The sequence below is a fragment of the Oncorhynchus kisutch genome, linkage group LG17 (assembly GCF_002021735.2).
Source record: "Oncorhynchus kisutch isolate 150728-3 linkage group LG17, Okis_V2, whole genome shotgun sequence".
NCBI lineage: Eukaryota > Metazoa > Chordata > Actinopteri > Salmoniformes > Salmonidae > Oncorhynchus > Oncorhynchus kisutch.
The window spans coordinates 54925606-54952287 of NC_034190.2; the positions used below are offsets into that span (position 1 = coordinate 54925606).

Sequence of the window (26682 nt, forward strand, 5' to 3'; positions counted from 1 at the left end):
ACACAAAAAAAAGTAAAATGAGCATGTTAAACTTACAATTTATAGCCAGACCAACAGAGCTCTTGCAAGGATTTAGTAGAAGATGGATTGAAAAGAAGAGTTTTAGACTGTTCAAGACCCCTGGGCAACATGTTAGCAACCTGCCAGACTGTTGGCCTAATGATGACACTAAGGTGAAATCTCTGGGCAGCTCCATCTCTAGGATTTTGTATATTTTACATGAGTAACAACTATAATATATAGTTGATACATGCTATATATCATTTAACAATGTGTTTATCCAAGCAGATATCCAAAATTCGTATATGTATACATTTGAAAGGGTAGAGGCACTATACTTTGTTGTTACACTGAGGTTATTAAATTCTTTATAATTAGTTTATTCCTGAACTAGGAAAAAATATTTTAACTCAAATACATTGATATGAACCTATGGCAATATAGATACAAATGTATTGACAAACACGTTCAGTGCCGCATTCAGGTTCTTGCGCAGCTGAGGCTAGAAGACTTCCCCTTATGACAGGCGCAGTATTCTGGCCATCATTGGTTCAGTTTGTACAGTACAAGGAAAGAACCTAAATGGAGCATATTTGAGTCATGGCGAAGGTTTTTCAAATTACTTGAAACCACATGAGGTGGCACCATGGCACATTTGAAATATTGAACCGACCGGAGGACCGAGGGCATGAAACTGGCGTAAGTTTTTATATTTTAGGTACAGTAGTCTATGTCTATGCAACATGTAGCAACTTGTCGCGTTAGTCCAAGTGACTATGCAATATTTGTATTTTCTCAGAGTAAGCAACGAAGCTAATGTATCAATGATTTGACTAAGGAATGGCTGGACGAAGAGACGAAAGTAGAAAGATAGCTGACTGACCGTTTTTAAACTAGTTATCTGAATTAGGGCTTTCCTTCAGGACAATTATGTGCCTATCGACTAATGTAGACCTATTTATGAATGATGACCAGGGACAATGCGACTGTATTACAAGTCACATGGTGTTCTCACAATAAAGGTTCCACACTACGTTCTAGAACTCCGGCGATACTGTAGATTGTAACACACATAGATATCCTATTTAATTACTAGAGCGGGCTTGTCATAAACCCTAAACGTTCCAGAATGGTCCAAAAATGGCAGCCATTGTGGTCAGGGAGAAATCCAACCCAGTCTAGTTGCAATGAATGGCAATAGTCATAGGTTATTCATTTCCTGATTTTACTTATGCAGGAAAATAAAAGTAAGGCAGACATCAGAAATTGTGTAATATTATTGTCAACGTAAAATATTGTCATATAAATTGTAAACTATTTTTTTGGGACACATTTTCTGTATAAATAGCCTCTAAAATATATGTAAACTGACCATACATTTCGGCGGATTCCAGCCAATGTATGGTAATGGATTGACTGCATTGCTTGAATGGAATGTTGGAATGTTGGCAGTTATTTAGCAAATTTATGGAATCATTCCTCTAAAACTGTCAGGCTAGCTAGCTAACAAACATACAGTGCAGATAATCTTCTTTACACTATTTTATCACAGCAATGGCTGACCATGGTTGACTAACTCCCTTACCAAAATGGCTGACCTTTTATACCACCATAAGAAGGTTTATGTTCTAGTATTCTAATTCGTAATTCTATGGTAACACATTTGATATTACATATACATTTATGGTAATTATTAAACAAATAATTATTTTATGAGAGTCTAGGCTATTTAACTTTCAATTCTATTTTAGACAGCTAGACTGATGATTCAGAGGACAGTAATGTAGACTTGTCTAGCTGAACAGGAATGTACAAGTTGGTTCTGGTTGGTAAAGGGGCCGGGACAAACTCAATATTTATGCTGTTCACGAAATATGTTTCATAATTGTAACTGCACATTCCGTTTTTACAGTGCCTTCAAAAAGTATTCACACCCTATGACTTCAAAAAAATTGTGTTACAGCCTGAACCTCAAATGGATTAAATTTATATTTTGGGGTCACTGCCCTACACACAATACCCCATAATGTCAAAGTGGAATTATGTTTTCAAAATGTTTACAATATAAAAAAATGTATGCTGACATGTCTTAAGTCAGTAAGTATTCAACCCCTTTGTTATGGCAAGCCTAAATATGTTCAGCAGTAAAAAATGTGCTTAACAAGTCACAATAAGTTGCATGGATTCACTCTGTGTGCAATAATAGTGTTGGACATGATTTTTGAATGACTACTTCATCTCTGTAAATTACACATATAGATAATTGTCCCTCAGTCGAGCTGTGAATTTCAAACACAGATGACCGGGGCGGTTTTCCAATGAATTGCAAAGAAGGGCACCTATTGGTAGATGGGGGGGGAGCAGCCATTAACTTCACCATGCTCAAAGGGATAGTCATTAATTACACGTTGGATGGTGTATCAAAACACCCAGTAACTACAAAAATACAGGAGTCCTTCCTAACTCAGTTGCCATAGAGCATTTCAATACACCCGTACAAGCATTTCGCAACACCCGCAATATTATCTGCTAAACGCGTGTGTGACCAATATAATTTGATTTGATTTAGAGTAAGGAAATAGCTCAGGGATTTCACCATGAGGCCAACGGTGACTTTAAAACAGTTACAGAGCTGAATGGCATTGATTTGACAAAACTGAGGATTGATCAACAACATTTTAGCCACTCCACAATAATAACCTAATTTACAGAATTAATTACAGAATGTCCATATTTTCAAGCATAGTGGTGGCTGCATCATGTTATGGGTATGCTTGTTATCGTTAAGGACTGGGGAGTTTTTCAGAATACATTTTTTTTATGGAATGGAGCTAAGCACAGGCAAAATCCTAGAGCAAAAGCAGTCTGCATTTCACCAGAAAATAACCTAAAACACAAGGCCAAATCTACACTGGATTTGCTTACCAAGAAGACAGTGAATGTTCCTGAGTGGCCGAGTTACAGTTTTGACTTAAATCTACTTGGAAATCTATGGCAAGACCTGAAAATGGTTGTCTAGCAATGATCAACAACCAACTTGACAGTGCTTGGAGAATTTTGTAAACAATAATGGGAAAATGTTGCACAATCCAGACATACAGACTTACTCAGAAAGACTCACAGCTGTAATCGCTGGCAAAGGTGCTTCTACAAAGTATTGACTCAGGGATGTTAATACTTATGTAAATGAGATATTTCTGTATTTGATTTTCAAAAGGCTTTTCTAAAATGTTTAAAAACATGTTCACTTCATCATTATGGGTTATTGTGTGCAGATGGTGAGAGAGAAAAATCAATGTAATCCATTTTTAATTCAGGCTGTAGCACAACAAAATGTGGAATAAGTCAAGGCGGTATTAATACTTTCTGAAGGCACTGTATGCTGCTCATGTAACAGCAGTGCCATGTGAATAGGCTACTGTAATGTAGCCTTGATTAACTCATTCTTGAAATCACATACAGTCAATCGGCCTAAAGTCAATTTAAATGTAGAATAGCTAGTTTCTCGTACAACAGAACTTCATCTAATGTTGGTTTAAACTCTAGAGATTTAGTGAACGATGTATTACATTTTATACGTTTTTTGGGGTGATGACTACCACTGTCATTATTTTTAAGGGGAATTTTGACAGTCTGGATTCTAAAGCATTTTCATGCTAATATCGTTGCAGCCCATTCAATATTCTCTCATGAAATCATGAGAATCCTGTTGATTTTGGAACAGACCTCAGAGCAGCTCACAATGGCATCCTCCACAGTAATTCATTTTTTTACAGATCTTAAAAACAGCCAATCCTACAGTGATCTCCAAGTGGCCAGGTCCACCCACAGTAGAGGGAGAGACGGCTAGAGGTAAAGAGACGCCGAAAGATGAGCGGATTGAAAGAGGGAAGAACAGATCTGGGTACCGTTCACCGTGAGAGGGTGACTCTGGTTGTGGACGGTAGCCATTTTGCAGTGGACCCCGCCACCTTCACTGCACACCCCAACACCATGCTAGGAAGGTATAGTGGGAAATTAACTTAAATAACTATATTTTATTTCACTTACTTATGAATGTACAGTACATACAGACATGAAAATGTTACTTAGAGAAAACATAGTTGGTTAAGGTATCAAGGTTTGGGTTACATTTTTTCAAGTTGTCATTGCAGAATGTTTGGCCCAGCGCGACAGCACAACTTCACCAGGCCCAATGGGAAGGGCGAGTATGAACTGACAGAGGGCATCAGTGCCAGCATCTTTCAGGTCATACTGGTAAGTTGGCACAACTTGAATATAAGAACACTGTCCTAATGTTGAGTGGAACCCAACCTTTCCCAGCAGCGTTGCAGTACTTGACACAGACCTGTGCGCCTGGCAACTACTACGTACCCTGTTCAAAGGAACAGCACACATACACAACCCATGTCCCAATTTTCTCAAGGCTTAAAAATCATTTTTTAACCCATCTCTTCCCCTTCATCTAAACTGATTGAAGTGGATTTAACAAGTGACATCAATAAGGGATCATAGCTTTCAACCTGGTCAGTCTATGTCATGGAAAGAACAAGTGTTGTTATAGTTTTGTAAACTCAGTGTATGCTTTATAGCCTCGACTCAACTAACTTCTGGAGACCTTTTAAGTGCAAAACTTAAAAGCTCTCTTCCAGTACTTGTGATGGGGCTGGCATTTTTAAAGCCAGTCTCTCATCTCAGTGAAATGACAGATATTGCCACAGCTGTAGAGGTACCAAAAACAGTCAGTTCATTCATTCCAATGTGTATTTCTCCGTTAGAACTTTTATCAGACGGGTGTTATGAGGTGTCCTGATGGCGTATCAGTGTCGGAGCTGAGAGAGGCTTGTGATTACCTCTGTATCAACTTCAGTGCCAGCACAGTCAAGTGTCGCGACCTCAGTGAGTATAACCACCCATTATGTGTACTCCATGTGTAAAATGACCAGATTACAGGATTGCCCAAGGTAGGGGTAGTGGCAGGCAAAAGGAATGGGATATGCAGTACAGCAGCCATTACAAATATATCTTTACCAGTATGAGCAACTCTTATGACAGCACAACACGTCACAAGGATACCCACATCTATGAATCTTAACAAGAACAAGTTGAGGTACTAAATGTTTTGAGTGAATATTTTGTTTGAGAATGATTGCAAAATGACTTCATAGCATTCAAACCTCCTGCAGTCTCAACAAAGACACATCCTTCACTTGATTATCATGATAGTGAGGTTGGTCAAGTGACTGTCTCTTTCTGTTCCCAGGTGCCCTGCTTCATGAGCTGTCCAACTATGGGGCACGGAGGCAGTTTGAGGGATTCCTGGAGGAGCTAGTGGTGCCTGCCATGGTGTCATGTGCCCAGGGAGGGGAGAGGGAGTGCCACATCGTGGTTTTGGCCGACGATGACATTGTGGACTGGGATGAGGAACACCCTCCACCCATGGGAGAGGAGTATTCCCAAAGTAAGGCATCAGTCACAACACACACATCACAAATCCTAAAGTACTCTGAAAAATTACCAACTTCCAAAATCCATGTCAATTCAAAATTGGTCACATTTAAAAAGGTTACGCAACAGGAGACACCTCGTCATTTTTGGAAGCATGTTTTTGACGCAGCAGTGTTAGGGTTTCTGTCAAGAGTGTACGTAGGAGTGGTTGCTTATTAACTGTTAACCTTAGGTAGCTAGCTAACCATATCGCCTAACTGTGCGCCGGAACAACTTCAGTGTTGAGTGAATTAATATGTTTCTCTCTCTTCTGTCCAGTTTTGTACAGCTCCAAACTCTACCGCTTCTTCAAGTACATCGAGAACAGAGACGTTGCTAAAACCCTGCTGAAGGAGAGAGGTTTGAAGAACATCCGGATAGGCATTGAGGGTGAGTCGGGCTTGTTCTACCCAAGCTACCCCCAGTAAAATATGAATTGATATACATTACACATGGATTTCCACTGATCTGTGTCCCAGGGTACCCAACCTATAAGGAGAAAGTGAAGCGTCGTCCGGGAGGAAGGTCAGAGGTCATCTACAACTACGTGCAGCGGCCCTTCATTCAGCTGTCCTGGGAGAAGGAGGAAGGGAAGAGCCGTCACGTTGACTTCCAGTGCGTCCGCAGCAAGAGCGTGCCCAACCTTGCGGTGCCAGGGGAGGGGGGCGGAGGTGGGGCGGCCTGGGGGGGCACCATGCCCTCCCCGCAGGTGGATGAGCTGGACAGGCTCAACGGGCCAGCGCCCTCTCAACTCCCCCAGACTGCAACCAATGAAAGCTGAGACTCTCGGACCACACCCCCACCTCAAATCTGCTGCTACCCATCTCATCCCAGAGGCTCTTGGACTATTCCCTTCAAACCAGTGGAAGTCGTTATTCCCTTGGAAGCAAGCATATTGGCAAGAGTACAGTGCTTGTCTTCAACAGGGGGCACATTAAAAGTTAAGGTATTGTTGGCCATGTTGGATATATTGCACCTCTGATAACTGCAAGACTGTCCTCCCATACAGAGGGCTATGTTACAGTTCTAACTAGGCACTTTTATTGTTTGGAATGCGAAATCGTCATTTTGGTGGATAGCTTTGAATGTCATATGACTATTTCAGAGATAGCTTTTATACACATACATGTGCAATATATGCACATTTTATGACGTTATGTGTCGTCTGTGATGGTATGCATTTAAAATACCTGCTGTTTTAGTCTCTGTTGTAGGCATGCAAATGAGATGTAGGCCTATGAATGAAGCCAATTTGTTTTACATTCCATTCCAAATGACATGTTCCCATGGCAACATGACCTAATGAATGTGTGCCACGTTCAACATGTTGATGCGTCTGCCATGTTACACTGTCTCCCTGAGCCTGTAGATCCTATAATCAGTTGTAGGCTAGATGAATGTGTGCCTTGAGTAATTAAAGAGCATTATACATATTTTTCATGACAAATGTGATGTGATGTGACATGGGAAGTAGCTATGCTGCAGTTTTTTCTTTAGCCCCTTTTATACCTTGTGCTAACATGTGTCTTGATCTTGTCCACATGTTTAAACAGGTGGTATAGATCTGAATGTGATCAGAGCTTCATGACCATCACCAGAGGTAGTCTGGGATTAATTGATTGGTTGCATGAAAGCTCAGTGGGCAGAGCTTAGTGACAGGTTAGTGGGTGGAGTTTCCAAGTGAGAGTAAAATAAAGAAATTGGCTCCAGGGAGGTAGGTTGGAGGTGGATGAAGGGTGTTAAAAAGAGTCGTAGGCCTCCCGGGTGGCGCAAGGCGCTAGCTGTGCCACCAGAGACTCTGGGTTCAAGCCCAGGCTCTGTGCCCGGGAGGTCCATGGGGCGACGTCCATAGGGAGGGTTTGGCCGGTAGGGATATCCTAGTCTCATCGCGCACTAGCGACTCCTGTGGCAGGCCGGGCGCAGTGCACGCTGACCAGGTCGATAGGGAACACCGTGCACCTCCGACACATTGGTGCGGCTGGCTTCCGGGTTGGATGCTCTATTCTAAAATGTTTGTGTATTGTGTCGATTGATGAGGGCAAAAACTATTTAATCAATTTTAGAATAAGGCTGTAACGTAACAATGTTGAAAAAGTGAAAGGGTCTGAATACTTTCCGAACGCACTGTACATCACCCCCTCCCTTTGAAACCTTCAGAGGGACGGAAACTAAGAGAGGAAATGTGGAAACAAAGGCACTTGTTTCTTACAAGTCCTTCTCCATAGTGTATCAGACAAATTACAGTTAGAGGGGTGGAATCCAAAAATACATGGGTAAAGTCATAACAATAAATTTAACTAGATGTGCTAGACATTCTATAGAGAAAAAGGTGGCTTAAAAAAAATGTGTACATACTTTGAGGAATACGAGCTATTTCAGAGGGGTTGTGGCTGATTTCAAAACAGTAGGATTCACTGGAGCATCCTTCGCGAGGAATCTTTACACTGCAGTTATTCTGCATCAAATACCAGTCAACTGCAGTTACAAAGCTGCAATCTAGGGGGAAACCCTAAAACTGATATTTCTTCACTAATCTAAACCAACTGTACCCCTAAAAGACAAGGAATGAAAAAAAAATACATAGCAGGTCAGTATTGCTACCATCAGTGAAACAAGCGGACTGCCATTGACTGGCTAAATGTGCTCTTTGAAGGGAGAAACAATATAACTAAAAGCCCATTTAAGCCTGATTCGAAAACGTGGTCGGAGGCGCCGTATGGATGGTGTGACGCAATTGCGGAGCCTCCAGAGGCATGCAGAGGCCAAATTGAGCACCATACTGCGTCGCCTTGTGCCTCTCAAATTTTGTAACAATACAGAGGGCTCCGTATAGCTCCACGTTTACATGGTTGGTTGACGGTAGGTTCTGTATAAACAAACTCACTTCCTTAACAAAAGCTCTGCATTGCTCGGCAAAGTGCAAGAAGTATGAATTCCCTGACTTCTGCAGAGACCATATCCCCGTAAATGCTGCATGGCCCAATGCAGACGTCAGATTGGGTTAAAAGTTGCTGTATGATCAATGTTAAGTGGCTACCATGTTCAAAAAGGATGCATGGTGGGTGATTCAAAATGAACAGAACACCCTGCACATCTCGAACATGTAGCGTTGTCGGTTCCTCAGCCTCTAATGGTACAAGTAGGCCATTACTAGTTTAGGGATACTGCCTAGTGCCTTTGTGGAACATTGGTAAGGAATTCTCTGAAAAACACTGGTGGAATTGAGGACTACAGTTTCCACAGCTGGAAGGTAAGTTATATTACAAGACTAGTGTCTGCTGTTTAAACTGTGGCATACATGACAACTCAGCCCTGTAAGAAATTCTTCAATATATTGAGTGATACAGAGCAATGACTGGGTGACTTTTCATGATGGGGCTTGAGAAACTGGTTGGTCCTGCTAACTTTCCCCCAAGCCTCCTTTGTATTGGAGGTTAGCCTTGCACAAAAGCCAAAAATGGATAACCTCACCCTTCTTTTCGGATTGGGGGGGGGGGGGATTTTTTAAAAACTGGTTCCACTTAACAGTGAATCGGTTGAGTAGCAAAATGTGGAAGCCAAATTAGGAATAATTAATATTCTAGCCTTTTGCCGCAAGCTGTTAGTTCACTGCGTTTCCATAATTCCACCTCATAGAACTACAGAAAAGTGCCAATTTAAGTTGTGGTTAGTTTGTAGTCAAAACAATTTCCAGAAGAAAATGTATAAGTCCTGCACATGGCTAGCTTGCTTGTTCAACCAGTAAAATGGCATTAATTCCACTGGTCCATCAAAACAAACACTCTCTACAAAATTCTAAAGACGGAAGATTTCAGAGGTGCCCATTCTTTTGCTGTACAAATCAGACAGACATTAAGTGCAGGGTTAGTTATTCATTGTCAAATATTCACACCCATTAAATTACAACCCCCTACTTTTGATTAAATGTTCACACACCAAAAAAGTTGACACATTCAAGAGTTTATTTTTGACAGTTTTCTGCATTGTAGAATAATAGTGAAGACAAACTATGAAATAACACATATGGAATCATGTAGTAACCAAAGAAAGTGTTAAATCAAAATATATTTTAGATCCCTCAAAGTAGCCACCCTTTACCTTGATGACAGCTTTGCACACTCTTGGCATTCTCTCAAACAGCTTCACCTGGAATGCTTTTCAATTAGCAGGTGTGCATCGTTAAAGTTAATTTGTGGAATTTCTTAATGCGTTTGAACCAATCAGTTGTGACAAAGTAGGAGTGGTATACAGAAGATAGCCCTATTTGGTAAAAGACCAAGTCCATATTATGGCAAGAACAGCTCAAATAAGCAAGGAGAAACAGTCCATAATTACTTTAAAAGACATGAAGGTCAGTCAATACAGAACACCAAGAATTTTGAACGTTTCTTCAAGTGCAGTTGAGAGAAAAAAAACATCAAGCGCTGTGATGAAACTGGCTCTGAGGACCGCCACAGGAAAGGAAGACCCAGAGTTAACTCTGCTGCAGAGGATACGTTCATTAGTTACCAGCTTCACCACTCACTCAGATCGCAGCCCCAAAAAATTGCTTCAGAGTTCAAGTAACAGACATCTCAACTGCGTGAATCAGGCCTTCATGGTCAAATTGCTGTAAAGAAACCACTACTAAAAGGACACCAAAAAGAAGACTTGCTTGGGAAAACACGAGCAATAGACATTAGACCGGTGGAAGTCTGTCCTTCGGACAGAGCCCAAATGTGAGATTTTTGGTTCCAACCGCAGTGTCTTTGAGACACAGAGTAGGTGAACAGATCTCCACATGTGTGGTTCCCACCGTGAAGCACAGAGTAAGTGTGATGGTGCTTTACCGGTGACACTAATTTAGAATTCAAGGCACACTTAACCAGCATGGCTACCACAGCATTCTGCAGCAATACACCATCCCATCTGGTTTGGACACAGTGGGACTACAATTTGTTTTTCAACAGGACAACGGACCTCCAGGCTGTGTTAGGGCTATTTGACCAAGGAGTGTGATGGAGTGCTGCGTCAGATGACCTGGCCTCCACAATCATCTGAATTCAACCCAATTGAGATGGTTTGGGATGAGTTGGATCGCAGAGTGAAGGAAAATCAGCCGAAAGGTGCTCAGCATGTGGGAACTCCTTCAAGACTGTTGGAAAAGCATTACAGTTGAAGCTGGTTGAGCCAAGACTGCAAAGCTGTCATCAAGGCAAAGAATGTCTATATTGAAGAATCTCATTTTTTGGTTACTACATAATTTCGTGTGTTATTTCATATTTTTGATGCTGTCACTACTATTCTACAATGTAGAAAATTGTAAAAAAGAAAGAAAAAAACTTTTGAATGAGTAGGTGTCCAAACTTTTGACTGGCACACACAATGTATGCCTGGGGAAAAAGAACAGCATACACACCGTTGGGTGACATCTAGAAATAACTTGAGGTTATCAGTGTGGGTTAATCAAACATCTCATTTTTACTGAGCATATCAACCATTCCTCTGAAGACAAGCAAATCACACACACCAAGCAGCATAAATTAACAATACAATCATTTAAAAAGTCATATGCACATTCCCACCTCATCCGCCCAAATAGTTTTTAAACCCAGCATTACAGAATCATTTGGACATCAAGCATCAGTAAAATGATTAGAGACCAGTCTCGAATCAGCTGTCGCTCAGTTGTAAAAAATAAATAATCTGGCTATTAAATTTCAGCAAGTACTCTAAACTACCCAGAACACCATACAGGTATTTAAGAAAAGACCAGATGACATCTTCCCTGAGTGACAGAAACCTACCACTAATGGTGGCTGTGGCTACATTCCATTCAGCATTTTGGAATTAACATGGCATGAAATTAATCTGCCACTACACCTTGGGGATTACATTCGATTCAAAATGACACAGCATTTGGGATTTTGTTTTAAGGACAGTCACATATAGCCCTGGGTAGAATTATGGTCAGAGTTTCTCCCTCACACCTCTTGAAAAGTAAGGAACTTCCAGGTGACATATCCTTGACAAAACTTGAGACAAATGAAATGTTTAAAAAATGTTACTCAAAAGCTCAGTTGCTAAGAAAAAAAACAAGCGACAGCAAGAGGAAACTATAGACAAGACAAGAAGTGAAAGGTGACGTGAATGATCCGAACCTGGGGTCAGAGTACACAGAGACAGAGTCCCTCAATCTAAAAAGGTGCTCCTTTTCTATTCCCCGTTCCTTCCAGCTCCACTGAACCAAGTTGCCCTGCCTGCCACTTCACCTACCAAGCCCCTACAGACCAATGGTCAGGAAGTTGTTTTTTTAACAACAAGGAAAGAGAGAACAAACAGAAGATTGATGTCTTGGCCTTACTTCTAGCCCTACCACAAAAAGGTCCATTTAAAAGTAAACCAAAGAAATGGGTCGGATTTTTTGCGCTCCAGCTAAAGGATATGCATATCCAGAAAAAGTTATTGGCAAATAATAAAAACTCAGAACAACATGAATGCTACCCTTCAAAAGTGGATGATTGTCAAATCAAGAATGAATCTAAACAAGTGGGCTTCTGGGAGGTGTAGTTCCATTTCAAATGGAATCATATTCCAGAGAGGTGATTATATTGCTATAAACACTTGCATAAATCCATGTATAAAAACAGCTCTACCATTGATGGTATTGAAGTGACAATTACATGGGGACAAAGCAATTACATTGAAACCCTAAAATAATAATTTCTTTGGTTAAGAGTTGCCTTGTTGCAACAGGCAACCTGTCGGAAGGCCTAGCACCCAAGATGCTTCAGAGAGCTTACTAAAAACTCATTAGTTCCCGTCAAATGACACTCCATTTCTAATAGTTTTAATAGGGGGACCTAATTTCTAAAGATGGAGAATATGATTGTGTGTGGAGCATTTTTCTCTTGTTGAAAAAGGACTGAAGAGAGAAAAGCTAGCCCTTTGACAGAAAAGCAAGGCATATTGGATCCCAGGCCCTTGATAATTGGCTGCTCCGCTAAGACTTCAAAGCCCGTTTATGACGGGAGAAGTGACGGAATGCGGGTATAGCCGGTTGAGTGTGGTCCGCTGTTGTGACAACTGGCTCTGGCCCCAAGGGTGACCCGTTATGCTGGTATCTTGGTTCGTTCCTGTGGAATAATGAAGCATAGAGAATCAGTCTTGGCCGAGTTGGACCGATGCTAGTGGAGATCTGAGAGATGTTCCCCAAACTAAGGAACTAAGGAAATAACATCTCCAAGACTGCTCTTTGGTGGATCCCACTTGAAAAAAAGCTATGGGAAATTAAATACTGGGGTGGAACAGCATGAGTTTCCATATAGAAAAACAATTATTCCATGAAGAATTGAGCTTGCAGACAGTATAATGGGAACACACTTCTCTACACAGAGCCCTTCAAGTCCCATGCAAGGGAAGGAGGAACGTCCCTTCAGCAGGAAGGGCCCAAAACAAGGTTAATTTAGTGTCTTTTGGAGCTAGAGGAGTGGTCAGTGGGCTCCATGGTGTATTCCTTTTGAATGCCAGTCTGAGGGGCAGGTAGAGTGAGTGAGTGAACAAAGAAATTATTCATCTCTTCCCTGTCTTCATGTAGGAGGGGATGGTCCCTCGGGCTGTGAGGCCCTCGAAGCGCTTGTAGGTGTAGTTGATGAAGACCCAGTCCTTGTTCTTCAGGTCTGCCTCAGAATGGTTAGACACCACAGGGGCAGCTGAGGAGGAAAAGTAAAGGATAAAATGTACCAAATGAAAGAGAACTGACAACCTGGGAGGGACTACCAGGGGTGTATTCATTAGTCGCAGAATAATAGTCGCAGACTATTGCAAAACATTTTGCAAGGGAAAATGTTTACTCTAGGAACCAAACAGAACAGAAGGAACCAAAAAAAACGGGGAGGGACCTAATGAACATGATCCTGTCGATCTATGACTACTGACAGCCACTGGTGTTGTGACAATAAGCAACGTACCCGTTGGCTGGAGGATATCGGAGTCTGGGAACTCGTCAAAGTTGGACGTGTCGTCGATGCTTTTGATCTGGATGGGAATGGCAGCGGGCCTCTCTCTGTAGGGACAACACGGGACTTGTTTTACAAAGGGACTGTTCCCACCGCTACAATGTCAGAAAATGCTAGCCAGGATATTATGGAGGTTGGTAAATAACCAGCTAATAAACTTTTTTATTTTTTATTGTTTGGATGAAAATACAAAGACCGGTCAACCTTGAATCATTTTTACAAGTACCAATTCACAGCACACACACACAACTACAATGCTCAAATAATAGGAACGTGCTAATTCATGGTTTGCCTAATAATGATGTTGGCAGAAGACTGCCTCCATAGGAATAGTAGGCTGTACAGATAGCTACTGAAGAGCAGCCAAGTACCCATAAGTCTAACTAGATCAACATTTTAGAAAGTATATGTACAATCAGGGCTTTTTTTTGACAGGATATGGGAGAGTTCCAGGGGGGGGGGCAGTCAACTTAAAGTTGGAGAATTTTGCATTTGAAAACATATAACTGCCATTTTCTGAAACCTAGAGTCTTAAATGATTTTTAAAAAATGTAGCCAACACAGAAGTTTTGGGTTTGAACTATTCTTTTAAGCCCTCCTACCTGATGTGGTCGTAGTCCACCCCTTCGAAGAAGGCGTTGCCCTTGATGTCCTCCACCCCCGTCGCTCCAATCCTGTGCTCCTCTTCACAGCAAAACCTGAGGATGAGGTCCTTGGCCTTCTCGGAGATGGGCACTTCCGGGGGAAAGGTCAGCGTTTCCCGCCAGTTCATCACCTTCCTGTAGGTCTCCTGGGGGGTCTCCGAGCAGAACGGGGGATAGCCTGGAGCATAATACACACAAGGGATCAACACATATGCTAGGCATGGCCAAATGCATAGGAATGGCATAATTTTGTGACATTCATAATACGCACTATATTAGACACAGGTGTATAAAAAAAAATCAAGCATACAGCCATGCAATCTCCATAGACAATCATTGGCAGTAGAATGGACTTACTGAAGTGCACAGTGACTTTCAACGTGGCACCGTCATAGGATGCCACCTTTCCAACAAGTCAGTTGGTCAAATTTCTGCTGTGCTAGAGCTGCGCCGATCAACTGTAAGTGCTGTTATTGTGAAGGAGCAACAACAGCTCAGCTGCAAAGTGGTAGGCCACACAAGCCCACAGAATGGGACCGCCAAGTGCTGAAGAGTGTAAAAATATCCCGTCCTCGGTTGCAACACTCCCTGAGTTCCAAACTGCCTCTGGAAGCAACGTCAGCACAATAAGTGTTCGTCGGGAGCATCATGAAGTGGCGTTCCATGGCCGAGTAGCCGAACACAAGCCTAAGATCATCATGCGAAAAGCCAAGCATCGGCTGGAGTAGTGTAAAGCTCGCTGCCACTGGAGCAGTGAAAACACATTCTCAGGCGTGCTGAATCAAACGTCACCATCTGGCATTCCGATGGACGAATCGGGGTTTGGCGAATGCGAGGAGAACGCTACTTGCCCCAATGGACAGTGCCAACTGTAAGTTTGGTGGAGGAGGAATAATGGTCTGGAGCTGTTTTTCATGGTTCAGGCTAGGCCCCTTAGCGTTAAGATTTCCCTTCTGAAACTACAATGACATTCTGTGCTTCCAACTTTGCGGCAACAGTTTGAGGAAGGCCCTTTCCTGTTACAGCATGACAATGCACCCATGCAGCAAGCGAGGTCCACACAGAAATGGTTTGTCGAGATCAGTGTGGCAAACTTGACTGGCCTCCACAGAGCCCCGACCTCAAACCCATCGAACACCTTTGGGATGAAATAGAACACCGACTGCGACACAGGCCTAATCGCCCAACATCAGTGCCGACCTCACTAATGCTGTTGTGCCTGAATAGAAGCAAGTCCCTGCAGCAATGTTCCAACATTTAGTGAGTTTGAGTTTGAGTTGATTTTTTATTTTTACAGGGACAGTGCACATTAATCAACGTTTCAGTAAAAGTGCCGGTTTTAGCCAGCCGGCAAATTTTCAACCGCAGTCCCTGGGCAGGTTATTAAAAACAATTACAATATAGACAATAGCAACATAGAACAAGCAAGACATAGCATACAGACAGAGCAACATAAAACAAAAAGCAGCAAGACAAAATTCATAAAAGAAACAAAGTGTTTCCACACCTCACAAGCTACAGACAGACAACATGGAAAGCGGCAACACACAGCTAGGGACCATGTTCACAAATCAGATTGACCTTTAGCCATGTCTTCACCATTTTGTGAAAGTGTGATATGTGGTGCAGTTATGTGTGTCTGATGGCAGTGTATTCCAGACATGGGAAGCTCTCACAGAGAATGCAGATTTACTAAAGGTGCTTTTCCTTAGGGGAACTATACAGTCACCTCTCATGGCAGACCTTGTGGATCTGCTGCCATTTGTCTGGGTTTTCTGTTTAACAAAAATATTGAGTGGAGGGGGAGCCAGGCCATTAAGGATCTTGAATACAAGACATGCGTCGGTGTATTGCACAAGATTTTCCCAACTCAGGAGCTCATGCTTTCTGAGGATGTAACAGTGATGATGGCTATTGGGCTTCCTATCAAGCACTTTGAGAGCCTGTTTGTAGACAGACTGAATAGGTTTTAATGTTGTACAGCAAGCTTGGGCCCAACTAGTCAAGCAGTATGTTAAGCGGGGGAGTATCATAGATTTGAAGTACAGTTTTGCTACCTCTGTAGTCAAACAATTTCGTATAAATCGGAAATTAGGTAGGTTGAATTTGGTTATTTGAATTACCTTTTTCACATGCTTTTTAAAAGAGAGGTTGGAATCAAGTATGATGCCAAGGTACTTAAAATCGGATACCACCTGGAGCTTCTCCCCTGACACATAGACATCTGGCTCAGTAGCATCTGTTGCCCTCTTTGTGAAGAACATGCAAACAGTTTTTTTCACATTGAGATGCAAACACGAGTCACTGAGCCACTTTGTAACCTGGACCATTACAGTAGTGAGTTCTTGTGCAGCTTGTTGTTTGCTCTTTGCATGCACATATATCACTGTATCATCTGCATACATTTGAACTTCAGACCCAGTACAGACAGAAGGCAGATCATTAATGTACAGGCTGAACAGGAGGGGCCCCAGTATTGACCCTTGGGGCACGCCCACATCATAGCTACGAGTGGGCGACAGCTCATTGCTCACTCTGACACACTGAGTTCTGCCTTCAAGATATGATTTCATCCATCTCATGGCATCAGGGGAAAAGTTAAACTTGGACAATTTTGTGATGAGAATCTCATGGTTAACAGTATCAAAAGCCTTCCTTAGGTCCAGAAACACAGCCCCAACAGCGCCCCCTTTGTCCATCTTGGACTTCACATTTTCCAGAAGAAAGCAGTTGGCCGTTTCTGTGGAGTGTTTCGCTCTGAAGCCAAACTGCATGGAGTGTAATGTGAAGGGGCTGTTGTTGAGGTGGGCAATCAGTTGTTCTGCTACACACTTTTCAACAACCTTTGACACCACAGGTGTAATGGGCCTGTAGTTACTCACGTCAGCAGGGTCGCCTGATTTAAAGATGGCCGTTATTATGGCCGACTTCCATACCCTTGGAAACACACAGAGACCAATAGATGTGTTGGTGACCTTAGTAATGGGGCCAATGAGTGACTCTTTGTAGTTAAGAAAGGTAGAGTCCATCCCAAACAGTGGAAAGCCTTCCCAGAAGAGTGGAGGCTGTTATAGCAGCAAAGGGGGGGGACCAACTCCATATGAATGCCCATGATTTTGGAATGAGATGTTCGACGAGCAGGTGTACACAGATTTTTGGTCATATAGTGTATGTTTGAAAGACAATTTCCAAATACTACCATCAATGGCTTTGAGGAGGCTCCAAGTAGAACATGTCAATGAGATCTCACCTATCAGCATCTCATACATGATGACTCCCAGGCTCCACCAATCACAGAGCTTGTTGTATCCGTTCTGCATGAAGACTTCTGGGGCGATGTAATCAGGGGTGCCCACAGTAGAGAAGGCCTAAAGGGAGAGAGCAAAAAACTTGATTCAAGGCTTCATAGTATTGTATAAAATGTGACTATAAGACCACACCAATACAAGTGTGTCTGTAGAATATGCTGCCTTCCCATCTAGCTTTATTTTCTCACCAGCTGTCTCCTGTTCCTCTTCCATGTCTCTGCTTTCCTCTTTGAGTTCATGTTATTGAATGCTGTAAAGAAAAATTAACAGTTCTATAAAATGACGCAACTTACATAGTGGTTCAACCGGTTTAATTCACCTTCAGGTTAAGATACAGTGCATTCGGAAAGTATTCAGACCTACACTTTACATTAGTCTTTCTAAAATGGATAACTTAATTTTTTTATTTTTTATAAAACGTCCTAAATCTACACAATACCCCATAAAAAGAACTGTTCGCTTTGTTATTATGTATAAAAAGTCAGAAATACCTTATGTAAATAAGTATTCAGACCCTTTGCTATGAGACCTGAAATTAAGCTCAGGTGCATCCTGTTTCCATTGATCATCCTTAAGATATTTATACAACTTGTTTGGAGTCCACCTTAGGTGAATTCAATTGATTGGATATGCTTTGGAAAGGCACACACCTGTCTATATAAAAGGTCCCACAGTTCACAGCGCATGTCAGAGCAAAAACCAAGCCATGAGGTCGAAGGGATTGTCCGTAGAGCTCCGAGACAGGATTGTGTCGAGGCACAGATCTGGGGAAGGGTACCAAAACATTTCTGCAGCATTGAAGGTCCCCAAAAATCACAGCTGCCTCCAACATTCTTAAAATTGAAGAAGTTTGGAACCACCAAGACTCTTCCTAGAGCTGGCCGCCCGGCAAAACTGAGCAAGGGAGGTGACCAAGAACTCAATGGTCACTGAACGAGCTCCAAAGTTGGAGTGGCCAGACGGTAGCCATGACAGCCCGCTTGGAGTTTGCCAAAAATCACCAAAAGGATTCTCAGACCTTGAAAAACAAGATTCTCTGGTCTAATGAATCCAAGATTGACCTCTTTGGCTTGAATGCCAAGCGTCATGTCTGGAGGAAACCTGGTGCTAGCATCATGCTGAGGGGATGTTTTTAAGCGGCAGGGACTGGGAGACTAGTCAGGATCGAAGCAAAGATGAACGGAGCAAAGTACAGAGAGATCCTTGATGAAGACCTGCTTCAGAGCTCTCAGGACAGCAGACTGGGGTGAAGGGTCACCTTCCAACAGGACAACAACCCTAAGCATACAGCCAAGACAAAGTAGGAGTGGCTTCGGGACAAGTCTCTGAATGTCCTTGAGTGGCCCAGCCAGAGACCGGCCTTGAACCCGATCGAACATCTCTGGAGAGACCTGAAAATAGCGGTATAGTAACACTCCCCATCCAACCTGAAAGAGCTTGAGGGGGATCTGCAGAGAAGAATGGGAAGTTTCTCCCAAATACAGGTGTGCCAAGCTTGTAGCGCCATTCCAAAGACAAGGCTGTAATCGCTGCAAAAGGTGCTTCAACAAAATACTGAGTAAAGGGTCTGAATACTTACGTAAAACGTGATATTTAAGATATTTTTTTTTTGACATTTGCAAACATTTCTAAAAACCTGTTTTTGTCTTGTCATTTATCAGCTCTAATCCAGTGATTTACAATCAGGATATATTCAATAACTTTGTTAGTAAGGATTGTAAACATGCAACAACAAATATGTACACACTGGTAAATGCAACAATACTTTTTTTTTTTTTAAACACCTTTTATATAATATAAAAACATACCTAAAAACAAATCTAAGTTCTTAACTTAATTTCTTTTTTTTTAAGCACATTTGAAATCAGAACCAGGTTTGTAGAGAAACATTAAAAAGGCTCAATCTGGGACATTTCCTACTGTTCAAATACATTTCTAATTAATAGAATTTATAAATTCCTTTTGAGCTTAGTGCATCCGTTTTACTCCATCATAACCCAAATATTTCATCATTGTCATTTGAATGTTTGCAAACAAAGTGATACAGGGTGTTAGTATGTAAAGTAATGGATTGATTGGAGATGCCTGACTTTGCTTACTGAAGTCACTGGGGAGGCTGTGGTTGAGGTTCTTGTAGAACTCCGTACGATGGGCCCTCTTCAGACCCGTGCATAAACCAAAGTCAGACAGCTTCACATGGCCCTGGAACAAGCAAAAGGCACCTTCAGTACACGATCATATTCTTTATTGCACACCAAAGCAAAAACTTTCTGCACCACAAAATGAAAACAAGCATTTCTTATTGGAGAAGTTTAGTCCGTTTTCTTCAGTTTGGTGCCTTGTGCACAACTGGGTCGAATTCACCTTATCCAAACCACCAGTCTGAGCTCATATTTGTGTCTCTCCAAGTCCGTGCTCAAACTCACCCTGGAGTCTAGTAGCAGGTTGTCAGGTTTGATGTCTCTGTGGATGAAGCCTAGTTGGTGGATGGAGTCGATGGCTATCACTGTCTCAGCGATGTAGAACTGAGTGGACTCCTCAGTCAGAGTATCCTTCTTCATGAGCAGGGTCATCATGTCACCTGTAGAGGGCAGCGGCATGTTAAAAATCACCACATTGCAACTGGACTTTGAGGCGTATTCAGTGAGGCATTAGTTTGTTTTGGTGGAATTTCAGATAGAAATGTGTTAAACAATTCTGTGCATTTTGGACGATGGCAGGTTGCTTATTCTATACAAAACAGGTCTTTCTGCAACATTGCTTCTCATTACTGGGATCTTATTCAAAGTGTCTCAGATTAGGAGTGCCGAGTTTTGGAGTAGGCATGCCTACTCTGAAACACTATGAATACAAGCCCCAAGGTCTAAATACACATGCAAGACTCGCTAATCTGGGAGTTGCTCACTGGACAATAGTGCCTTAGTGTGGAGACTGTTCAGGTTTTCGGGGAGGGGGGGTCATACCGCCAGGCAGGAACTCCATGATGAGGTAGAGGTTCATCTTGTCCTGGAAGCTGTAGAACATCTTGACCACCCACAGGCTGTCTGCCTCCACCAGAATGTCTCGCTCGGCACGGATGTGACCCACCTACGAATACACGCACGGCACCATACATTTATTTTCTCAATTGCATGACAGGCACTCATGTTTGTATCAAAGACACTGCTTTGGATATTTGAGAGAAATTGCTGGCCATCGATGTATACCTCCCCTACTCCTTCCTTCTCACCTGTTCCTTCTCCAGCATGTCAGCCTTACGGAGGATCTTCATAGCGTACACATGGCCAGTGTCCTTTTTCTGCACCAGACGCACCTGGGGACAAAGAGGACCAGAACGTGCCAATAGTGTATTGAATAATAAGCTGAAACTCTGCAAGGCTACATAAAAGACGTTTATACAAAAGGGATGATGCCTACCTCTCCAAAAGCTCCTCGGCCAATCACCTTGAGGGACTCAAAGTCCTCCAGGCCCAGACGGGTTCGTTTGAGACGCAGGAAGTCGGTCTCTTTCCTGGCGTGATGAGAACGCCGGATACACTTCTGCACAGGTAGAGGGGGCAATGGTTAGTGTCAAAAGGTTTGTTGTCTGTCAGAGTTTCCATTAGCCGGCTTTTGTCTGAAAAATATATTGAAAGCAGAATAATGCTTTTTAGCCTATTCATTGATGGAAATACATTTGACTGGTGATGCTTAAAAGTCTATAGGTCTTTTGCCCGTGTGTACAGCATATTCGTTACCTTATCACATGCGTACAGCAGAGAGCCTTTGAGTGGAAAATCTGCCAGACAGCGTAAGCGCAGCATCTTGTGGTGCTTTCAAGACAACTGGGAACTCGAAAATATGTGGTCAAATCATGTCAGTGATCTTCAGGTCGGAAAATCGGAGCGCTAGAAAGAGGCCCGATTCCAGAGTTGGAACTACGAGTTGAAGACCATTCAAAATTATTTCCACCCCAGTCGGAACTCGTTTTTATTCCCAGTTGTCTTGAATGCACTGAAGCCTGATTTGAGTTGTTTTGAACACGGCATCAAATGGCAATGGAAGGCAGGCTTCATCAGCACGTCACATCACTTTGCAATGAGCTGGAGGAAGTATGCATTTTGAAAACATATACTTCATTGTTTTCCCGCTAATTGCATTATGGAACTACCAATCGACTGGAGTCTACTGCATTGCCCGCATTGCTGCGCTTATGTGAAGAAATAGTTATTCAACATTAAGCTAAATGTTCTGATCTGTTGCATCAGACTCATAGCTTTAAGTTATTTTTTTTAATGTAGCCTAGGTCTACTTGTTGTATGAATTTAGGATCTATCGTCACATGACTGTCCCAGTGTGTTTGGAATAGACCATTTCTCGATAAGCTGACCAATACAATATGTAGCCTAAAATTTTGTACTGTAGTAGATTGACATTGGCTAGTGATTTTGCTGTTAGTTACTCATCTTTTTGGCTGAGGAAAAGTCCATTCTAACATGTTCAAAGTGCACATCAGAATTCAGTAAGGACTGCACACCATTGCAACCTAGACTTGCATGTTCTGTTAATATGAATTCCCATATTTTAAATATGATTTGTCACCGAGGGTGGACGCCCTGATAAAAGGTTATGCACTCAATGCATATGGGTCCAGTACATTTTTAAAATGTACTGTCATTTTATTTAAATGTTCCCGGTCAAATGTCCGGCAACACATTTTCATAACGGAAACCGGGTGTGTGCGCGAGTACACCTCACCTCTTCATCAACCAAGCCCTCTTGGTCCATCACCTTTTCCAACTTTTGCTGCCTGGAACAGAAATGCAAAAATAATTCACTTTCATTCAACTAATGTGTTGGGTTGATACTTTGTTCAAGAACTGACACTGCTTTGAGAGTGGAGATTAGTTCCAGCTGAGCCACATAATTATTCTCCTTTAACACCAATTAAGTGCACCATATAAACACAGCCACACATCTCTACCTTGAGAGAAAGAGTAACCCTCACTGGCTCATCTAGCAAAATGTTTAAGGGACTAAGAGTTTATTGCGCCATTGAGTAGTATCCTTCCAGAAAAACAGACAGGTGTCGTTCGGTCCTTATACCCACATGCTTTCTATGGACCAACCCCATCACCACAACATAAGGGTCATATTCACTAGGAACAAACACAGAACATAAGAATTGCTTGTTTTAGTGTTCCGTTGCAAAATTATTTGCTACGGTGTGCACTAATGAATGCGACCCAGGGACTTACATATTAGTAGTGTCATTTCCTTCTCTGCTCTGAAGCCGCTGAGATAAGAGACCACCGCGTAACCTTTGGTTGCCAGTGATATTAATAGGGCTATGTGCTAGTAGGGGTTGGATTGGTGCCACTGTGTCATGTTCACTGTTTATCAGTTTCCTCTTGAAGTCGACACAAACAAGGTACTCCTGTGGCCATGAGGGCGAAACCGACTCAGACCGCTACTTGACAGTAGCCAACTGTCATGTCTCCACCATCAGCTGCTTGTTTGATAATTACTCAGGTGACAGTGTTTGAACAGAAATGGTCCTTTACATACACTTTGAAATCATGTCAAGAATTTATGAAACATTCTGGTTTATTGCACTCAACCTCTGCCTACTTTTTCCAAGATCACAATTTATACATTTAAAAAAAGTAAAAAAGCCCCAGTCAGTGCCACATTCATTCTTCACACATCAGTTGTTTTATCTCGAAACTGAAATGACCTCAGTGTGCTAGAGCGCACACAGACAGGGTGTGGTTTCCATCAAAGAGAGCCAGGGGGGTAACATGAAAGACAGCAGACAATTTGCATTAGAAAGAGCATAGAGGCCTACCAAGCAAGACAGACAAGTGTCATCAGCCCAATATAAAAAATAAAAATGACAGGGGAGGGAAAAGCTACTGTTAAAATGTGAATATCTTCTACAGATATAATGCAGTGGCCACCATTTCTTAGTCTAAATCATCAGACAACACATTCATAAAGCACAAATACCAAAGTTAGCAACCGCCACCTTGAATGTCATAAGGCATAAGAAGAATGTAGCAATAGAGAAATTGGAAAAGATGGCTGTCGGTGGAAAGCATTGGTAGAACGTTGCCCATTGGCTCAACCCAGACGGATGCATGCGTGTGCAGTCGGAGGCCTACCTCATCTCTCTCTCCTCATGTTGGGCGATAAGGTTGCTGTAGAAGTTCTCCAGGGTTACTTTGGCCATGGTCACGCGCTCCTTGGTGTGGTTACTCATCGAGGAGCAGGAACTCTGGCCCATCATTGCCATGGTTACCTAAGGGATGCACAGGAAAGGGGGGACTTTACCCCGACCCCAGGATACGAGTCACAATACTTAGGTGCCGATACTAAATGTATCGCGATTCTATATCTATTGCGATTTGATACTGTGATTTTATTGCGATTTGATGTTCCAAACATATTGATCACCATATGTCTGCTGCAGAAGGATGAGAGAACATGAGAAAATGAATTTTGTCAGGGAAATAAGTGCTGAAAACAAATTGGCTCCCTACTTAAAAAAGATTGAGAACAAGCTATGAAAAAAAAAAAAAATTGAGTTTTAGTGCAGGTACAGTCAACTAGCGCAAAAACAATACTGTGATCTTGTCAAAACTATACCTATATCATCAAAAATAATATCCTGATGTGTTTTTTTGATTACCTTTTACATTGACAATTTTATTTTAGATAATATTTGGGAAAATAAATCCTAAATTGGTCATTTTTGCTGAATTCCTGGTGATTTTAGTTTTTTTCTCAACCAAAAAGGCTCACTTGCAGGCCGGTTTTAGCCCGTCAGCCACCTGTTGCCAACCATGATAGACAGAAAGAACTGCAAATAGGCGTACACTGGCATGATTAACTTCAAATCCAAAGGAAGTTGTAGTCTTCATAGTCCTTGTAATTGTGCTGGTTTTCATTCACATACACCAGCCTATAGGCATACCCTTGCAAACACTTTCACTGGGTCATAACTTTGCTTCTAAAAACTTTCACTACAACATTTTCAAAGTGCTGAGACCAGCTCTTTCTAAAACAAGGTGCTAAGAAGAGTTAAAGACAATTGGTCTCTTTCAGTCATTGTACTGTAACTCAATGTCCACTCAGCGCATTCTACATGGCTGAGCAACAGGGGCACTGTACCCTTGAGGTAGCATGAGGATGGGCACGTGGAAAGAGTCTGCCATTTGGCTATGAGCTCCAAGCATATACAAAGCCCTTGATTTGTGTCTTGCCGATGCTAGAAGGTCAGGGTAATTCAATTCTGTCAGACATTCCGTTTGGCACTGAAAAATGTCATTAAAAGGAATGACTGGTGTCCTATAAAACGAGAATTAAAGTCGCCATGTGTATAGTACTACAATAAAGCCTGGTCAATAATATTGTGACAGAGCAGTTAAAATGATGGTGTGTAAATCAACTTCGTGCACCCAACTCTGGTGCGCATTACTGTGACTCAGACGGGTAGGCTGTGTGCGCACAATCATGGAGTGTAAACTGTGCAGAAAGGATACGTCACCTCGTCTGTCCAAGCGGTTTAGAAAGTCCTACAAGACATGCAAACAACTCAAGCATGCCTTACTCACAAATAGCTACTTAATATATACAAATAAAATAGGCTAGCTAGCTGCAAGTCTGTCGTGTAGCTAGCTAAACCAGAAATAGCTATGAATCTACTAGCTAACTAGCTAGTCTGGTTTAGGTTGACTGTCTGCCCTGGATAGATGCATTCGTTAACTTTAGCTGCATGTAAATAGCTAGCTAGGTAACAGCAAGCCGTTTAGAGTTATTGGCTAGCTCAATGACAAGTACAAAGTGGAGAGCTTCATCACATATGAATGACAATTGGCTAAATAGCTGAAGTAAAATACCATCCAAGTTAACCAACACTATCAAACTTGTCACAAGGCAAGCGTGTCTAGCTAGGTAACGTTAGCTAGCTAAGAGACCAGCCTACAACCAGTCCACCCGGCTAGTTATCAGTATCTTTGACCAAGCCATCAAAACCCATATTTGACTTTGCACACGTTTGTATATCTATTGATGTGATGTAGTCATCTACATCGTGGAGTTGAGGGAACACGCTTGGATAGTTAGCGGTATATAACTAGCCTGTGTTGTTGTGGCATTAAAGACAGCTTGCTATCTAGCCTAGCAGTTTACTGCTGCCAGGTAACGTTAACTAGTTCCGCAAACCCAATCAGAACGTAACATAGTACGTTTGTTTGCTAGCTAACATTACTAGCTAAATTCCACACCAAAGTACATTGTATATGCATTTAAAAAATTGTCTAACCACAGCCAGGTAGCTAGCTTAATCTAGCTAAGGTTAGATGGCATAGCTTCAACCAAGGTAGCTAGCTAAAATAGCACAGCGTAAAAGTGGAAAAATATCACTTAGATAACTGGCTACACTACAACTGATAGTTAGTCATTGACGCCTGGCTGGTACTACTGTAACGTAACTAGCCCAAGAGACAACTAGAAGATATTATTGACCATAACATTTAATTTCACAAAACTAGTAGACGTGTTATCGTATAGAAATTATATTCGGTTTCTCAGCAAGTTTGTCTTCTGTTATCTTACCTTCGCAGGAACGTCTCTCCTCTCTCTATCTGCTCGGCTGTGTGTGGCTCAACCTTGTGTTTCCCTTTCGCTTTAAACTCATCATGACGCTTGGTGGCCAACAAGGCAAAGCGCAACGATTTGATATTTGCCACACCGCTTCTTCTTCCGGTCACTCTCTCTATTAGTCTCTGCCTACTCACATTAATCCTCACCCTGTACCCATCTTCCTCTACCTCTCTCTACACTGCTTCAGCATACGACACATCCTGTACGACCTGACCCTATAGCAACCTCAACATGACTTTCTCTCAACGGACACCTCTGATCTCCAGCCCCATGGGTACCCCCACAACTAACACACAACTTTCTCCACCGAAACTACACATTCCTTGGTATCATTTCAACGTTCAATGCCTGAGTTAGATGACCTGGTGAAAATATAATTTAGAATTGGCTTTTTTAAGAAGGAAACTCGGTAGTAATAACCATGTTATTGTTTTGCCCCTACTTTTTAATAATATGGTTATTATGTTCTAAAAGAGCAAGTATTTCCCATCCCTATAATGATCTAATACACTAGTTCAAACAGGCGTTACTGCGCACTCACGTTTATCAATCGAATAATCTAATAACTGGACATTTCAGACTATACGCATACACTATTCT

The 26682-nt window shown here is 42.1% G+C and overlaps 2 protein-coding genes across 5 annotated transcripts; one reads left to right on the forward strand and one right to left on the reverse strand.

The window, feature by feature from the left end:
* The first annotated feature begins 496 nt into the window (after positions 1-496).
* LOC109907924 (BTB/POZ domain-containing protein KCTD20) lies at positions 497-6920 on the forward strand. Its single transcript, XM_020506226.2, has 7 exons — positions 497-699; positions 3777-4004; positions 4155-4257; positions 4779-4899; positions 5264-5461; positions 5767-5877; positions 5967-6920. Exons 2-7 carry the CDS (start codon positions 3871-3873, stop codon positions 6266-6268), a joined length of 969 nt encoding a protein of 322 aa, XP_020361815.1. The 5' UTR covers positions 497-699; positions 3777-3870; the 3' UTR covers positions 6269-6920.
* A 2511-nt stretch (positions 6921-9431) lies between these two features.
* LOC109907925 (serine/threonine-protein kinase 38-like) lies at positions 9432-26273 on the reverse strand. 4 transcript variants are annotated; one of them, XM_020506227.2, is made up of 13 exons: positions 26035-26273; positions 23580-23716; positions 22174-22225; positions 20854-20976; positions 20666-20749; positions 20400-20523; positions 19863-20017; positions 19527-19638; positions 17625-17686; positions 17379-17496; positions 14087-14306; positions 13437-13531; positions 9432-13178 (listed from the first exon to the last, which is right to left on the reverse strand). In XM_020506227.2, the coding sequence occupies exons 2-13, from the start codon at positions 23708-23710 to the stop codon at positions 13039-13041; spliced, it is 1416 nt and encodes a 471-aa protein (XP_020361816.1). In that variant the 5' UTR covers positions 23711-23716; positions 26035-26273; the 3' UTR covers positions 9432-13038. The 4 variants fall into 4 exon arrangements, with proteins under 4 accessions (XP_020361816.1, XP_020361817.1, XP_020361818.1 ...); XM_020506228.2 differs by having other exon boundaries at positions 23580-23742; positions 26035-26173; XM_020506229.2 differs by having other exon boundaries at positions 19536-19638; positions 26035-26171.
* Between the last annotated feature and the right edge of the window lie 409 nt (positions 26274-26682).